Source organism: Mobula birostris, chromosome 16 (assembly GCF_030028105.1).
Source record: "Mobula birostris isolate sMobBir1 chromosome 16, sMobBir1.hap1, whole genome shotgun sequence".
NCBI classification, from domain to species: Eukaryota; Metazoa; Chordata; class Chondrichthyes; order Myliobatiformes; family Myliobatidae; genus Mobula; species Mobula birostris.
In genome coordinates this window covers 16,902,028-16,917,928 of record NC_092385.1, presented here as the reverse complement: position 1 = coordinate 16,917,928, position 15,901 = coordinate 16,902,028, and the positions used below count along the sequence as shown (strand labels likewise).

The 15,901-nt window shown below is 40.1% G+C and overlaps 1 protein-coding gene across 1 annotated transcript in view; it reads right to left on the bottom strand.

The window, feature by feature from the left end:
• The window catches only part of pparg (peroxisome proliferator-activated receptor gamma), a 145,281-nt gene that overhangs the window by 23,281 nt on the left and 106,099 nt on the right, over positions 1–15,901 (bottom strand). The window contains exons 2-4 of the mRNA XM_072280334.1: positions 4,113–4,346; positions 3,045–3,214; positions 2,656–2,794 (exon numbers count right to left, since the gene is read on the bottom strand). Of these exons, the coding sequence (XP_072136435.1) occupies positions 2,656–2,794; positions 3,045–3,214; positions 4,113–4,338 (535 nt within the window). The 5' untranslated portion in view covers positions 4,339–4,346. The remainder of the gene's footprint in view (positions 1–2,655; positions 2,795–3,044; positions 3,215–4,112; positions 4,347–15,901) is intronic.

The following is a 15,901-nucleotide window of genomic DNA, read 5'->3' as shown; positions in this document are numbered from 1 at the left end:
AGAGTAAGCAAGTCTTTTTCATAACGTAAGGACATAATTACTAGAGTGTATGAAGGATCAATTCTTGGTCCTCAATAGTTTACAAATTTTGTTAATGACAGGGTGGAGGTGTGTAAAGTATCTGCTGACATGAAGATAAGTGAGAGGAATGTTGCTGTGACGATATTTGGACTTTGGAACAGGATACTGAGTGAGTGGGTGAAAACTTGGCAAATGGAGCTTAATGTGGGAAAGAGAGCTCATGTGCCTTACCAAGAGGAATGTTCAGGCAGACTATTATCTAAAGTGGAGAAAGATCACAGATGAGCAAAATATCGTGGGATCTAAGCTGGCAGAAGTGTACAGCATTTGGTCATGAGGACAAACGGCAAACTGTACTTTACTGCAAGAGAGTTGAAATTCAGAAATAGAGAAGTGTTATTTCAATTGGACAGGGCACTAATGAGACCACACCTGGAGGATCATGCAGTTTTGATTCCCTAAGGAAGGGGTATTCTGGCAGAAGAATTTCACTTGGCTAATTCCTGGGAGGAGAGGACTGTCCTTTCATGAGCAGCCAAAGAAACTTCATCTATGTATTTCAAAATAATGAGGGGTAATTTTATTGAGATGTATTAGATCCAACAAGGATAGAGCAGGCTAAATGTCAAGAGCTTTCCACTTGGGAAGGTCTTGAGCAGGGGAATATCGTTACAGGATTTGTGGGTGGTCATTTAAAACTGATCAATGGAGAACTTCTTGTGGTGAGTAATGAATCACTGAAATCCCAGCTCCAGAGTGCTTTAGGGGTTAGATCCTTAGGGATAGTTAGGGAGGAGGTAGATAAACTTTAGAAAGATCAGGTGATAGATCATATTGGGAATTGGTACAGAAGAGGAAATGAGGCCATATCAATCACAGGGCAGGCATGAGGGGTTAGGTTCGTTTGTATCCATGTTCTTATGTTCCTATCAATGTTAATGATATCAGTGTTGATATCACCTCCTGAAACAATGAGATAGATTTTAACCAGCAGAGGAATATTTAATTGGGAATATCACAAGTTGCTTGAAGATGCAAAAAAAGTTTCTTCTACTAATTCCAAAGGATAAATCATTGATGAACGCTTTCTATTTCTAATCTGCAACCAACATTGGATATAAATATGAAAATTTACCACCATGTGATTAAACATCATTGAAGTTTGAAGAAGCCTTTCCAATGAGCACACTGTCAAGGATAGGTTTTTTTTTGCATTTGACCATCAATTGATTGGCATTAGATTAAAGCTCTGAGGTCCTGACAATTTTGGGACTTTGAGGCTGCAGGTCTGGTGGTTCTCTGTACTTTTGGATGTTATTCCTATTTATTTAATTCACTTATTTTTCAAGACATTACACAGTATTACTATAAATTTTCCAGAAATGGAGGGTGCGAAACAGGACCCTGGCAAGTTGAAAGTGTAAGGAATGGGGGCCCGAGTAGGTGAGTTGAGAGGGAGTGTGCTGGCTGAAATAAAAGGGAGTGCAGGAACCAGGACACTGGTGAGGTGAAAGGAAGTGTAGCAAACATCTACTGGCTGAACCACTGGAATTTCTAAATCATCAGTACAACAGATTATGGAGTTTTACTGTTACCCCAGCCCTTATTACAAACTGTAGATCTGACTTATTAGGACTAATCATGTTGTGAGCACTTTAAGTTTGCCATGTTGAAGTTTTATTGTGCTCATAGAGAACGATTCAACTGCTGTTTACTAGAGCTGTGAATGCATCAACTTCTGCAGCTATTGTTGCTACGATAGCATGACCTGTTGACCACTTCACAAAGCTATCAATGCCAGATTTATTGAAGTGGTAGAATGAAGGCTTGCTAGAAGAAGACCTCATAGTTTTTTCTTCTTCCCATGCACCACCTATCCGCTACTGATGAAGCTGTTCCCCCAGGATAAAAGAAGTAATTCAAATGTGAGGTAACCAGTTCAGAGGCAAATATATTAGAATAATTACTCTTTATTCTAAATCCTATCTTCCTACTTCTACCTTCACAAGGAGACAGTGAAGATTTGCTAGCACATTTCCTCCTGCACACTGGACACTTGGGGGACCTGAGAAATCACAATGGGAAAGGATAAATTACATTTTTCAGGTCAGAATTTTTTGTTATCCTTTTCAAACCTCTTGACCTTTTGAGAACCAAGAGGCACAGTGGCGTAGTGGTTAGCATAACAGATCACAATACCAGGGACTCGGGTTCGATTCCCACTATTGCCTGTAAGGTGCTTGTACTAAATAATTCGGAAAATGTGTAGCTTGGGCGGTCGATAGCTGGGTTGAGTTGCTAACAGCACACTGACGATGTCTCCTTGTATGGTGATGAAACCTTTGCAAGCAAGTTGCCAAGATCGGAGAACGACTCAAACCAATGAGGAGTTTGTATGTTCTCGTGACTGCATGGGTTTCCTCCGGGTGCTCCAGTGTCCTCCCACAGTCCAGAGACCTTCTGGTTGGTAGGTTAATCGGTCTCTGTAAATTGTTCTGTGATTAGGCTAGGGATAAGTTGGGGGTTGCTTGGTGAACCGGCTCGAAGGGCCAGGAGGGTCTATTCCACACTATATCTCAATAATAGATAAATAAAAATCTATATAGTTAGAGGGAGCTAACTACATGCACTTACCATTATGAGACATGCCAACTGTGAGGCACTTCTGGAACCTGCAGTACTGGCATTTATTTCTGTTCTTTTTCTGAATTCTACAGTTTAGGTCACATTTATCGTACATCAACTTCAGCCTTATTGTTCGCCGGAAGAAACCCTATAACAAACCAATGCCAACCAATTCATATCATAGGATGAACATACAGGAATAAAATGGCTAAGTAATCAAAGAAAGGTGTAGAATTAATCACTTTCTTTCATCTTGTACTGAACTATGTAATATTGAAATGGCAGCAGTAGCATCTTATTGAGTCATACAATATTTTTAATAAATACGTTAACAAATGTGTAAGAGGTCAAATATAATGATTCCTGGTAGATAAACGAAAGTAACTGGACCACTGTACCTTGCACCCTTCACAAGCATGGACCCCATAATGGAATCCTGAAGCCTTGTCACCACATACTCTGCACTCAATCGACAGGGTTGAACTTGACGAATCTTCTTGCAGCTTTGAAAGTGCTGGCCCTTTCCCTGATATTTCATTTAAGGAGGATGGTTCAACTTTAATCGTGCCTGTGTACGAAAGAGTCCCTTTCTCATTCAAAATTCATAAGAGCAGTTCAGGGAAATTTGGGATTAATTTCATAATAGGCTTTAAACTAGGGCTTAACTATAGATAACTAGAATAATGCAGGATGTACAGTATAGAAACAGCGAATACAGTCTTACAGTCAGTGCCAAGATTTATCTTGCACTTAAGTCATTCTTAACTTTTCTCATTTAAATCCACAGCATGACCCTCTCTTTGTTTCTTCCTTATTTGTTTGCCCAACCTCCCCTAAAATGCACCTACAATATTCCCTTCGACCACTCCCCATGATGGTCACTACTCTTTTGACAGGGAATTTTACTCTTGACCTACCAGAAGATTTCTTGCATTACAGTATTCAGAAAGTCTTGAAATAATGAAAGCAAGGAACTGTGCAACTTACAGCTGTTCAAGTAGAAAAAAGGCATACTTGATTCGATTGAATGAACTTCAACGCATTATTAAAATATTTATAACATTCAGACCCATTTTCCTGCACAAAATTAGTAAGGCCCAAAGCTTCTCAGACCCACTCAAATGGGATCCTCATTTTATTTCTTGTGAAATTTATTACTTTTCTTGATTTCCTTTTATCTGTTTAAGATGTTGCTTATTTAGATTCTCTTGCTTTTGCCAGGTAGGTATACATTTTTTATTCCCTATAGTATAAATTATTACAGTAAGTCCAACTTCTGTTCTCCTTGGATGCGACAATAATTTAGTCCTCATTAGACTCAGTTTATACCAATGAAGTCAACAATAAGGACAAGACTTTTGTTCACATCTATATTATTCACAACAGGCATTCAGATGCTGTTATTCAATGAAAAAATTATTAGATAGTTAGCTTTCACTAGATTTGTCACATAAAATCAAACATACTTTGATAGTCCAGAAATCTGTCATCATATTTATAGTCTGAAGAAGATTCATCAATTCTTAAAGAGGCAGCTGCATGATCCTCATAATGAATGGCAGAAGCACTGGAGAAGTTTACTGCAGCAAACGGCTTTACATCAAAGGAATGAGAATGGTTGCCGAGATCTGACAGGTCCATTGTACCTATGGCAAAGTTGATGGGCCATAACGGTAATTGTGTATCCACCATTCTGTATTCTGAGGAAAAAAGGAAAAGATAAGTATTGTGATTATTTTAAGGAATCCTGCTTCATACTTTATGCAAGTCACACTGGTACAGTCATCAAGTAACTGAAAACATAATTCTTAATTTAGAGAGTGATGTATGATGTTGGGGGAGGAGGAGGGCTACAATCAAGAGTTATTAAATAACATGTCATGACACTGCATTATAAGTGATCAGTTTATATTGGAAGCTGTCTTTTTGAAACTTATTCTCAAGGCTTCATAGCCATTGCAGAACAATAATTTCTATATATTAAAAATGTAGACTTTGTCCCTCTTGGTAACAGCATACAGAAAAAAGCACATCATAGAATAATAAACATGAGAAGTTCTGCAGATGCTGCAGATCCAAAGCAACACACATGAAATGCTGGAGGAACTCAGCAGGCCGGGCAGCATCTGTGGAAAAGAGTAAACAGTCGATGTTTCAGGCTAAGACCCTACTTCAGGACTGGAAAGGAAGGGCAGAAGTCAGGGAAATCATAGAATGATTGCCAGAACATAGAACATAAAAAACCTACAGAACAATACAGGCCCTTTGGCTCACAAAGCTGTGCCAAACATGTCCTTACCTTAGAACTACCTAGGCTTACCCATAGCCCTCTATTTTTCTATGCTCCGTGTATCCATCTAGGAGTCTCTTAAAAGACCCTATCGTTTCTGCCTCCATCACCGCCGCCAGCAGCCCATTCCACACACTCACCACTTTCTGCGTAAAAAAACTTACCCCTGACATCTCCTCTGTACCTACTCCTAAGCATCTTAAAACTATGCCCTCTCATGCTAGCCATTTCAGCCCTGGGAAAAAGCCTCTGACTATTCACACGATCAATGCCTCTCATTATCTTATACACCTCTATCAGGTCACCCCTCATCCTCCGTCGTTCCAAGGAGAAAAGGCTGAGTTCACTCAACTTATTCTCATAAGGCACGCTCCCCAATCCAGGCAACATCCTTGTAAATCTTCTCTGCACCCTTTCTATGGTTTCCACGTCTTTCCTGTAGTGAGGCGACCAGAATTGAGCACACTATTATAAGTGGGGTCTGACCAGGGTCCAATATAGCTGCAACATTACCTCTCGACTCTTAAACTCAATCCCACGATTGATGAAGGCCAATGCACCGTATGCCTTCTTAACCACAGAGTCAACCTCCATAGCAGCTTTGAGTGTCCTATGGACTTGGACCCCAAGATCCCTCTGAACCTCCACACTGCCAAGAGTCTTACAATTAATACTATATTCTGCCATCATATTTGACCTACCAAAATGAACCACTTCAAACTTATCTGGGTTGAACTCTATTTGCCACTTCTCAGCCCAGTTTTGCATCCTATCAATGTCCCACTGTAACCTCTGACAGCCCTCCACACTATCCATAACACCCCCAATCTTTGTGCCATCAGCAAATTTACTAACCCATCCCTCCACTTCCTCATCCAGGTTATTTATAAATATCACAAAGAGTAGGGGTCCCAGAACAGATCCCTGAGGCACACCACTGGTCACCGACCTCTATGAAGAATATGACCCATCTACAACCACTCTTTGCCTTCCATGGGCAAGCCAGTACTGGATCCACAAAGCAAGGTCCCCTTGGATCCCATGCCTCTTACTTTCTCAATAAGCCTCGCATGGGGTACCTTATCAAATGCCTTGCTAAAATCCATATGCACTACATCAACTGCTCTACCTTCATCAATGTGTTTAGTCACATCCTCAAAAAATTCAATCAGGCTCGTAAGGCACAACCTGCCTTGACAAAGCCATGCTGACTCTTCCTAATCATATTATGCCTCTCCAAATGTTCATAAATCTTGCCTCTCAGGATCTTCTCCATCAACTTACCAACCACTGAAGTAGGACTCATTGGTCTATAATTTCCTGGGCCATCCCTACTCCCTTTCTTGAATAAGGGAGCAAGATCTGCAACCCTCCAATCCTCTGGAACCTCTCCCATCCCCACTGATGATGCAAAGATCATCGCCAGAGGGTCAGCAATCTCCTCCCTCACTTCCCACAGTAGCCTGGGGTACATCCCATCCGGTCCCGGTGACTTATCCAACTTGATGCTTTCCAAAAGCTCCAGCACATCCTCTTCTTTAATAACTACATGCTCAAGCTTTTGCTATTGATCTTTCTTGTATTAACTGCAAAGGATGCGTATGTTCAAAACAAGTATTAGCCTCTTTCCTTATGTTAAGTGAGGACCTACTAGCTGTTGAAAAGCCATTGTATAAAGTTTGTTTTCAATAAGTGGGTCAAAGATCAAGGGCAATTTACTCAATATACTTCGGTAATCATTGTAACAATTGAGCCACTGAATCATTCATTGTGGAAAGGTCCCTGCGCCAAACATCAAACATGCAATTATAATGATCTTACATTAGTCCCATTTTCATTCTTACCACAATCCTATCATCTCCTCCAAGATTCTATCATCTACCTACACACTGGGAGCAATTTACTGTAGCCAACCCCACATACCTTTGGGAAACTGGAGCAGCCTGAGGAATCCCTACAGGAACAGGAAGAATGTGGAAACTCCATGTAGACAGCACAATTCAGAACTGAGTTCCAGTCAGTGGAGTAGTGAGACAGGAAGGCTACTAGCTGCACCACTTAATGGCTCAAAATTGTCAAAGAAAGAGCTGACATGTTCTTCAGCTTCAACAGTTACCCGTTCCCACCGCGCCACAACTCCTTGCTTTTCCACTCAATGACCACATCTAACCATACTTAATGAGGGAGCCCGTTACCCAGGTAGGTAGCTTAAAAATATCTTTCTATATCATGCAAGGTGCCCGAAGAGGCCTGCCCACCTGAATTATTCTCATTCGGCCTGTGGACCTATTTCAACTTATGCTTCGGTCTCTAGGTTCTTGTACTCATTTGCAAGCAGTGAGTCGTCTCGGCTTATGGAATCTAGACTAGCTTCTGCTTTATATATTTGCCACATTTCGGTGCATAATTTACTGCAGAGCAAAATCGGTGCAAAACCAGATCAGATAAGATCAGCGTGGTAACTGCTGAAACTATTCACAAAGCATGAAAATGATCACCCTTCTTTAATCTTTCAGTCTTTCAGATATGGTGCTCTGTCTCTCACAAGACAATTGGGCACTAACATTGGAACTATGAAAGTCTGCCGAACCATATAAAGCCCACTTATATCATTATTTTTCACTTCTACTTTTACCTTAGTTGTGTTTGTGCAGCAAAAGAAAAACAAACAACAATTTCCTCTCTAATCTACGGCTTAAAAATCTGTTTCTGTGTATCAACATTATTAAATCTTCAGGCAACCACACAAAAAGTAAATTTCTGAACATATCTCCACATTGGAAAGATTATATGGCTAAATTTTCCCAATTAGTGTTTCAAATGCAAAAACATATTTCTTCTTATTGCAGAAAATTGTAGAACCAGCTGTTAATAAGTTATCTTCAAATCTCATGCAAATAATGATTTCCTAGTTGATGCAATCAGCTATCTGGATTGCACAATGTATGCTTTATAAATTAAGGTAACTCAGCAGGGGAGTATACAACAATAATAGGATTTAAAGTATGTGAAAATATATTGTGTAATGATTATGCAGCCTTAAAAAGGTATAAATGCTAACTTTACTAAATTAAAGCATTTAGTGATCATATTTGCAAAGGGTACGTTATTCATTTACAGATTTTTACAATCTGTGGAGTCAAACTCAGCACAAATACTTCCTTTGTTTCACCACATCACTTCAGCACAATCTTAAGGCACTGAAAATTCATTACAAGACTTTGTAAATTTCAGGCAGCTGCCAGTTTTACATTAGACCAAGTTACCAAAGCATAAGCAAATGAAATTTGAGAAAGCACTGCTATGAATGGTCTACCCTTCACACTTAGAACATACCACCCAAAAAGAGCGAAACAGGCTTAATTTAAAAATTAATAAAGTAGATTTGTTTGGTACATGTTCAAGTATTTCAGGTCCCCAATGTAGATTGACTTCAAATACTGTATATAGATTTAAACTGCAATGTTAAATAAAATTAGCAATTGAATTTAATGCCTAAAACTTATGCTGAGCATTTATGAAACAAACATGTTCTAGGAAAACTAAGGTTTTAAACTCAATAAACTTGGATTATTTTTAATCAGCAACAGTCAGTAAGTTTGATTTCATCCACCACCGTGAACACTCACTTCCTCAACCATCAGGAAACTTCAGCAGCAAAAAATGTATTGCACTAACCTCTCAGTTCCTAACCTCCATAATTTCCACCAGCCAAAATGACAAAATATTCAGGAACATAGGAATGCCACCCCAATCAAATTTGCCTCCAGGTTGCACAGCATCTTCTCTTGGAAATTTCTTGCTATTATTTCATTGTTGATGGGTCAAAACTTGTCTTTGAGAGCATGATGTTGATTACCCTTCTTGAACCAATTTAACCTTTTTTCATAATGGAGATCAAATTGTGTTGTTTGCTAAGAAGTGCCAGGATTTTGAATCAATCTTGAAAAAGCAACTGCAGTATATTATCAATTAAGAGCAACGTGCAGCTTGGAGGGGAACCTGGGTTGATGTCTGCTACTCTGTCATGCTAGGTAACACAAGCCAAGAAATGCAATGACAAAGTCTTTGGCAAATTGGTGCAAATCATCATTGAGATGAAAGGGTTTGCAGAGTTCAGAATTGACACTTGGTCTCTAGATCTCCCTTTAGTTACTGTGATTAAATGGTAGTTTCAATTAAATTTCTTGACAATGGTAGTTCCAAGACTGAACATTGCCTTGAGGTGGTGGACAATATTGCACCTCATTTCTGGAGTTCAGTTGTTTGACTTGTGATCTATTTTTAAAATAGAGCCAAAACCAGGAAGTTCTATTGGAACACACCTACCACTAACTCAACCGTGTAAGTACTTTCTGTTATCAATTCACTGACTGAAAGCAGCTAATGAGTTGAATTTATCCAACATTTTGTGGGTAGGGCTTAGCTAGTCAATTTTGTATTGTTCACTTTTAGCAGGTATTGCTGCATTGGAATAGCTTGGCTGAAAACACAGCCTACTTTGAACACTCTGTTAGCACAAAAACAAGGACATTTAAGTAGCTCAAAGCTATTATTTCATCTGGTCTCCAGCTTTTGATTGGAAAAGTCGAGGAGTTCGGCTGAAAAGGAACGATTTGTGATGATGACTGTTGCTTAACTTGTCTGTGGATAACTCTCCAATAACAGGGAGGAGGATATATGGGATCAGGTTTGCCGGGCATGCCTGTGTGGTGTTATTCCCCAGATCTGCTGTCCAGTTGGTATTACCTGTGTTATTCTTAGTTTTGGTAGTGGTTTTAACTTGCTGGGCTTTTTTCCATGAGGCAATTATGCACCAATGACTTAGTATTGTATGGTCATAGAAATGTGACAGGGAACCATTTAGCTTATTGTACTTGTTCCAACCACAAAAGAGCTATAACCATCTCAGACTCCTGCACCTACTCCATAGCAAACACACACAAAATTCTGGAAGAACCCAGTAGTTCATGCAGCATCTATGGAAATGAATGAATGTTTGATGTTTTGTGCCGAGACCCTTCTTCAGGACTGTGCCTATCACCCACACTCCAATCTGACCCACTCCCTTTATTTGATTCCATGTTCCATCTTCCTTTCCTACCTGATTCCATCATCCGCCTCCACCAATTACCTCCTAGCCTCCAACACTATTTCCACTCTTCCATCCTCCAAATGCCTGTTACCGCTCCTCACTTGGGCCCACTTATTGCCTGCTCTACCCCTTCTCCTCACCTCTTTGTATTGGCAATCTCCCTTCTATCTTTCAAACCCGATGAAGAGTCTCAACCGAAAATGTCAACTGTCCATTTCCCTGCACAAATGCTGCCCTGACCTGTTTGTTGAGCTCCCCAGCATCTTGTTTGTTGCACGAAAGAGCTTTCCGGCTTAATCCCATTTCCTGACTCGGTATCAACAGTCTGTTGGGTACTCAGCCACTCCTTCAAGAGTTGAGTTCCAGACCGCCACAAGGCTGAGTGAAAGGAGTTTATCCTTAATTCCCTTACAGTCCTTTTATCAATCATTCTATAACCAGGTCCTCTTTTACTAGTCATTCTATACCCATGTGTGAATAGTCAGAGGCTTTTTCCCCAGGGTTGAAATGGCTAGCACGAGAGGGCACAGTTTTATGGTGCTTGGAAGTGGTACAGAGGAGATGACAGGGTAAGTTTTTTTATGCAGAGAGTGGTGAGTGCATGGAATGGCTGCTGGTGGTGGTGGAGGCAGAAATGATAGGGACTTTTAAGAGACTCTTGGGTGGATACATGGACCTTTGAAAAATAGAGGGCTATGGGTAAGTCAAGGTAGTTCTAAGGTAAGGACATGTTCGGCACGGCTTTGTGGGCCGAAGGGCCTGTATTGTGCTGTAGGTTTTCTATGTTTCTATGTCCTATAGTCATTGACACCTCTCTCAAAGAAAATAATCCTTCCTGTCCAGTCTTCCTAAGCCTATAATAATTTTGACATCAACATGGATTTCAGACAAGGAAGCTTTTGTTCCAAAGATGCTAATGAGGTTTTACAACTGTCTGGGAGTTTCATGACAGCAACTATATTTACAGAGATATTTAGTTGAACTTATGTTCCTTGTTTGGTAGACAAGATTTTGAAATGTCTCCAGATCATTAGCTCAGGCTCCCATATTGTTAGTTCAGTGCAAGAGCCACTTTGCCACTATGCCCCCATCATGTAATGGTGTAGTTAAGTTACAACTGTTCATGGTTCAGTGAGGATGCTACCACTTGTAAAAAGGCATGTGACATCCTATTACAAACAAGAGAAAATCTTCAGATGCTGGAAATCCGAGCAACATACACACAAAATGCTAGAAGAACTCAAACACAAAATACTCTGCAGATGCTGGGGTCAAAGCTCAGCAGGCCAGGCAGCATCTAGGGAAAAAGTACAGTTGACATTTTGGGTCGAGACCCTTTTGCAGGACAGGACCAAAACAAACTCAGTGTTTCTAACACAACTTGGCCATGCCTGTGTAGTTTCAGTCTACTATGCAAAAAGCATGCAATGTACAGTCCTGCAGAGATCAGGACAGCTGAAGTTTTTTGGTAGTCCATAAAAACTAAAAAAAAGAGTAGAATCTCTAATATCTCTGTGCTAGAGCTCCTCAGCTGCTCAAACCTGTGCATCAGCTGCTCCCGTTTCCTCCTCAATTGCTCTTTCTCTGACATCGGTCTCTGCTCGTCCAACTGGATAGAAATTATGTGCTCAGTCGCCTTCCGAAGGATCTCAGCCTGAAACGTCAACTGTCATTTTTTTTCCATAGATGCTGCCTGATCTGCTGAGTTCATCCAGCATTTCCTGTGTGTTGCATGTAACATCCTGTCTGCCAGGGTCAAACATGGTGTGAAATAAAAGTGAAACTGGTTGTCCATATTGCAAACTCTATAATTTCAGCAGTATTTCCTTTCTGGACTCATTCGGCTGCTAGTTTATGTATAAGTGGGTGAGGTTGCCAATGCTGCCTTCTCTATTCAGCTTTGCGATCTCTGACAAAGGATCATTCGGACAATTCAAGTTCTTGGAGTGACGCTGCTCATGGAATGATACTCCTGGTAAATGTCCTCAAGGAACTTTATTTGTGGAATGATAAAGTAGAAATAAAATAAAACTTAGCCACAATTTGTAACATTATGCATGATTTGGATATTTGTTTTTATTTATCATTTCATATTCAAATAAATAATATCAAATACATTTCCATCACCCTGAATTAAAAAAACACAACCCTCTAGTTGTGGAATATACAGAGGATGCATTTATTAAGTTTGTGTTAAAATAAATTATCCATTTACAGCATGGACGATTCATTACTAAATGGGCCATTCTGTGCAGATAGCTAGCTAATCACAGATGTATTTTTATTTGGTGATAAAATCTGATCACTACTTCCTGTGTCTGTTTTCACTACTCCACTTTAAAACAACAGTTGAGACACTTATTGTTAGAGGCTGAATGCACCTACGTGTTCTGTGGATGTCAGAATTTTTTTACCATCCTGCTAGCTGCTTGATTAATAAAAGCTTTAAACATCTTCAGTCCAAAATCTACACCAATCTTCTGTCCCTTACCCTCACGAGCAGCAAGTTTGTCTTTGTGGAAATGAGGAGCATCTCCCCTCTCCAGTGAGTGAATGAGAGCAGTCCTCATGCCCTCTCAATTATGATTTTTTCTTTTACCTTTGAAAAGTAGCCCATCGCCCAGGACATACCCTGTCCTCATTGGGGAGGAGGTACAGGAGCCTGAAGGCACACATTCAATGATTCAGGAATAGCTTCTTGCCCTCTGCCATCAGATTTCTGAATGGATACTGAACCCATAAATACTACCTCACTACATTTTTTTTCTCTTTTTGCACTATTTATTGAATTTAACTTTTAAACTACATTTATCCTTTCTGTAATTTACAGTTTAAAAAATATTATGTATTGCATTGTACTGCTGGCGCATAACAACAAACTTTGCGACATATGCCGGTGATATTAAACCTGATTCGGATTCTGATAATTTAATTCACAACTTTGGTCACTTTGCAAACACATCACTTTAAGAGTTAATAGGCTGTACCCATTTGTTTCTACTTGTGTTATTAATTGACTGATCTTGTTACTAATATTGTACGAACTTGAATAAAGTACCTTCAATTTTTTAATGGGTATAGTTTTCCCTATTCTGGCTCAATTGGAAATAGGATTGCACAGAATGTTTACATTCTTTATTGTTTTAATATTAATTAAAGGAAATACAAAAATGTTCTGACTGTCTTGGGTTTCTTCCAGTTTCATTTATCCTCTGGTCTCCACTGAAACACTTGAGTCTGAATGAATTTGAACTTCTATGCAGGTTGAAAACTGCCATGCAATGTTATTGAACAAATCTTCCATTCACACGTTAGTGAGGCCTTATCTGGAGCATTGTGCGTAGTGTTGGTCACCTACCTACAGGAAAGATGTAAATAAGGTTGAAAGTGTACGGAGAACATTTACAAGGATGTCTGGAGGACCCGAGTTATAAGGAAAGATTGAATAGGCTGGGACTTTATTTCCTAGAATGTAGAAGAGTGAGAGGAAACTTGATAGAGGTATATAAAATTACGAGGGCGATAGATAAGGTAAATGCAAGCAGGCTTTTTCCATTGAGGTTGGATGGGACTACAACTAGAGGTCATGGATTAAGGGAATGGTGAAGAGTTTAAAGGGAACATGAGGGGAAACATGTTCACTCAGAGGGTCGTGAGAGAGTGGAACAAGCTGCCAGTGCAAGCAGTGCATGTGAATTCGATTTCAACGTTTAAGAGAAGTTTGGATAGGTACATGGATGGTAGGGGTATGGAGGGTGATAGTCTGGGTGAAGGTTAATGGGAGTAGGCAGCTTAAATGGTTTGGCATGGACAAGATGCCTGTTTCTGTGCTGTACTGTTTTATGGTTCCATGACTCTAAGACATTATTTCTGTGCTCCAGTTTTTTAATAGAAGGATTAACTTATTTATTTATATGACCACATTTTAACCGATGTTATTTTAACGGTTGGGATATTTGCTGAACTTCCCTATTTTTCAGACCTTTATTCAAAATATAGCCAGAAGTGGTGAGACTAACCAGGTAACCACGTTCCACTTCCTCTTGTTAAAATTAAGCTAATCAGGGGAGAGGAGGTGGAGGCTGGAAGTACTTTCTGGGGACTTAATGGGCACATATAATGCAATGCAAACCCATTATCTCTAAACTTGCATCAAATCCCCCCCAATTCTTCCGATCTACATGAGATAGTTTTGGGAGAAAACATAAGTAGCCAGAAGGAATGTGGACATTTCACAGACATATTGTTCAGACTCCACAGACTATGCCCAAGTTCAAGATCAAACCGAGGCACCTGCTGGTGTGTGGCAGCAATGCGGACTGCTAGGCCACTGGCTTAGCTCTTAGTAAGCCTTAACGTCTCGAAGGAGCCTTCTCTAGTCAATAGTCCAAATAAATTTCCAGAAAGTTGTTTTAACATTTAGATTAGAACTCATCAAAAACAATATCAATCAAGAGGGATATTAATGGAAAATATTGCCAATGGTGAAACGATGAAATAAAACCAGGAAATGCTGGAAATTGCCAAACGTCAGGCAGTATCAATAGAGATGGAAACTGATTTTAGGTCTTTCATTAGAATATTTTAGACTATTTTGTTGAATTTAGAATTTCCAGCCCTTTTCCTGAAAATAAAGACAGAAAAGTTTTTAAGGATGCTTTGATCTAAACACTTATCCCTCCATTCACTCAACTTAAACTGGGAAGTTGTTATAGACTACTAGCCCTTGGTTTTGTAAAATTGAGTAGCTTGAAGCAACACACACAAAATGCTGGAGGAACTCAGCAGCCCAGGCGGCATCTATGGAAAGAGTATCCAGTTGACGTTTGGGGCTGAGACCTTTCAATAGGACTGGAAAAAAAGATGATAAATCAGAGCATGAAGGTGGGGGAAGGGAAAGATAAAATACAAGGTGGTAGGTGAAACCAGGAGGAGGGGATTGGTGAAGTAAAGAGCTGGGAGGTTGATTTGTGAAAGAGAGAAAGGGCTAGAGAAGGGGGAATTTGATAAGGGAGGGTAGAAGACCATCGAAGAAAGGGAAGAGAGAGGAGCACCAGAGGGAGATGATGGTACAGGTCAACCTTCACTAATCTGGCACCATTGGGACCTGAGGAGTGCCGGATTAGTGAAAATGCCGAATTACAGAAGGATCACATTAAGCATAATTAGTGCTGGATTATCAAAGGAACCGGATTACAAGTAGTCTGATTAGTGAAGGTCAACTGTAGATAAGGAGATAAGGTGAGACAAGGTGAGAATGGGGAGTGGTGAAGGAGGGTGGGAGTCATTACTGGAAGTGTGAGAATATTGATTTCTTGAATTTATGATAATTGAACCCCCCCCCCCCTTCACCACTCCTCTATTCCTTCACCTCTTCTCTTTGCTCTGACTTCTCATCTTTTTTCCCCAGTCCTGATGAAGAGTCTTGGCCCATAACGTCGACTGTTTACTCTTTTCTAGCATGCTGAGTTCCTCCAGCACTTTGTGTGTGTGTATTGCTTGGATTTCCAGCATCTGCAGATTTTCTCGTGAAGCTGCTTTACCGACACTTTGTGTCTGTGAAAGGAGTGAAAACTTCATTGTTAAGTTCACAGAGTGGTTTGTCAAGTTTCCAAGGCTCATTACCTGAGTTTGCTTCAGTTGCAAGCAGGTGTACTCTCCTCAGATTTGTAGCTGCTGGCATTTATCTCTGCAGGCATGACCTCTGCAGTCAGTTCCCAAGGGGGCAAGTAAAAGAAACACTCTTCCAGGGTCTGGGAAGTGTTGCTACTGAATAAATGTTTGCTGCCATAATACGTGGTGTGGGAGAGTGCTCACAGGGACCTGTATTATTGAAGAACAGTACTCACATGACTCATATCCTTTATTGC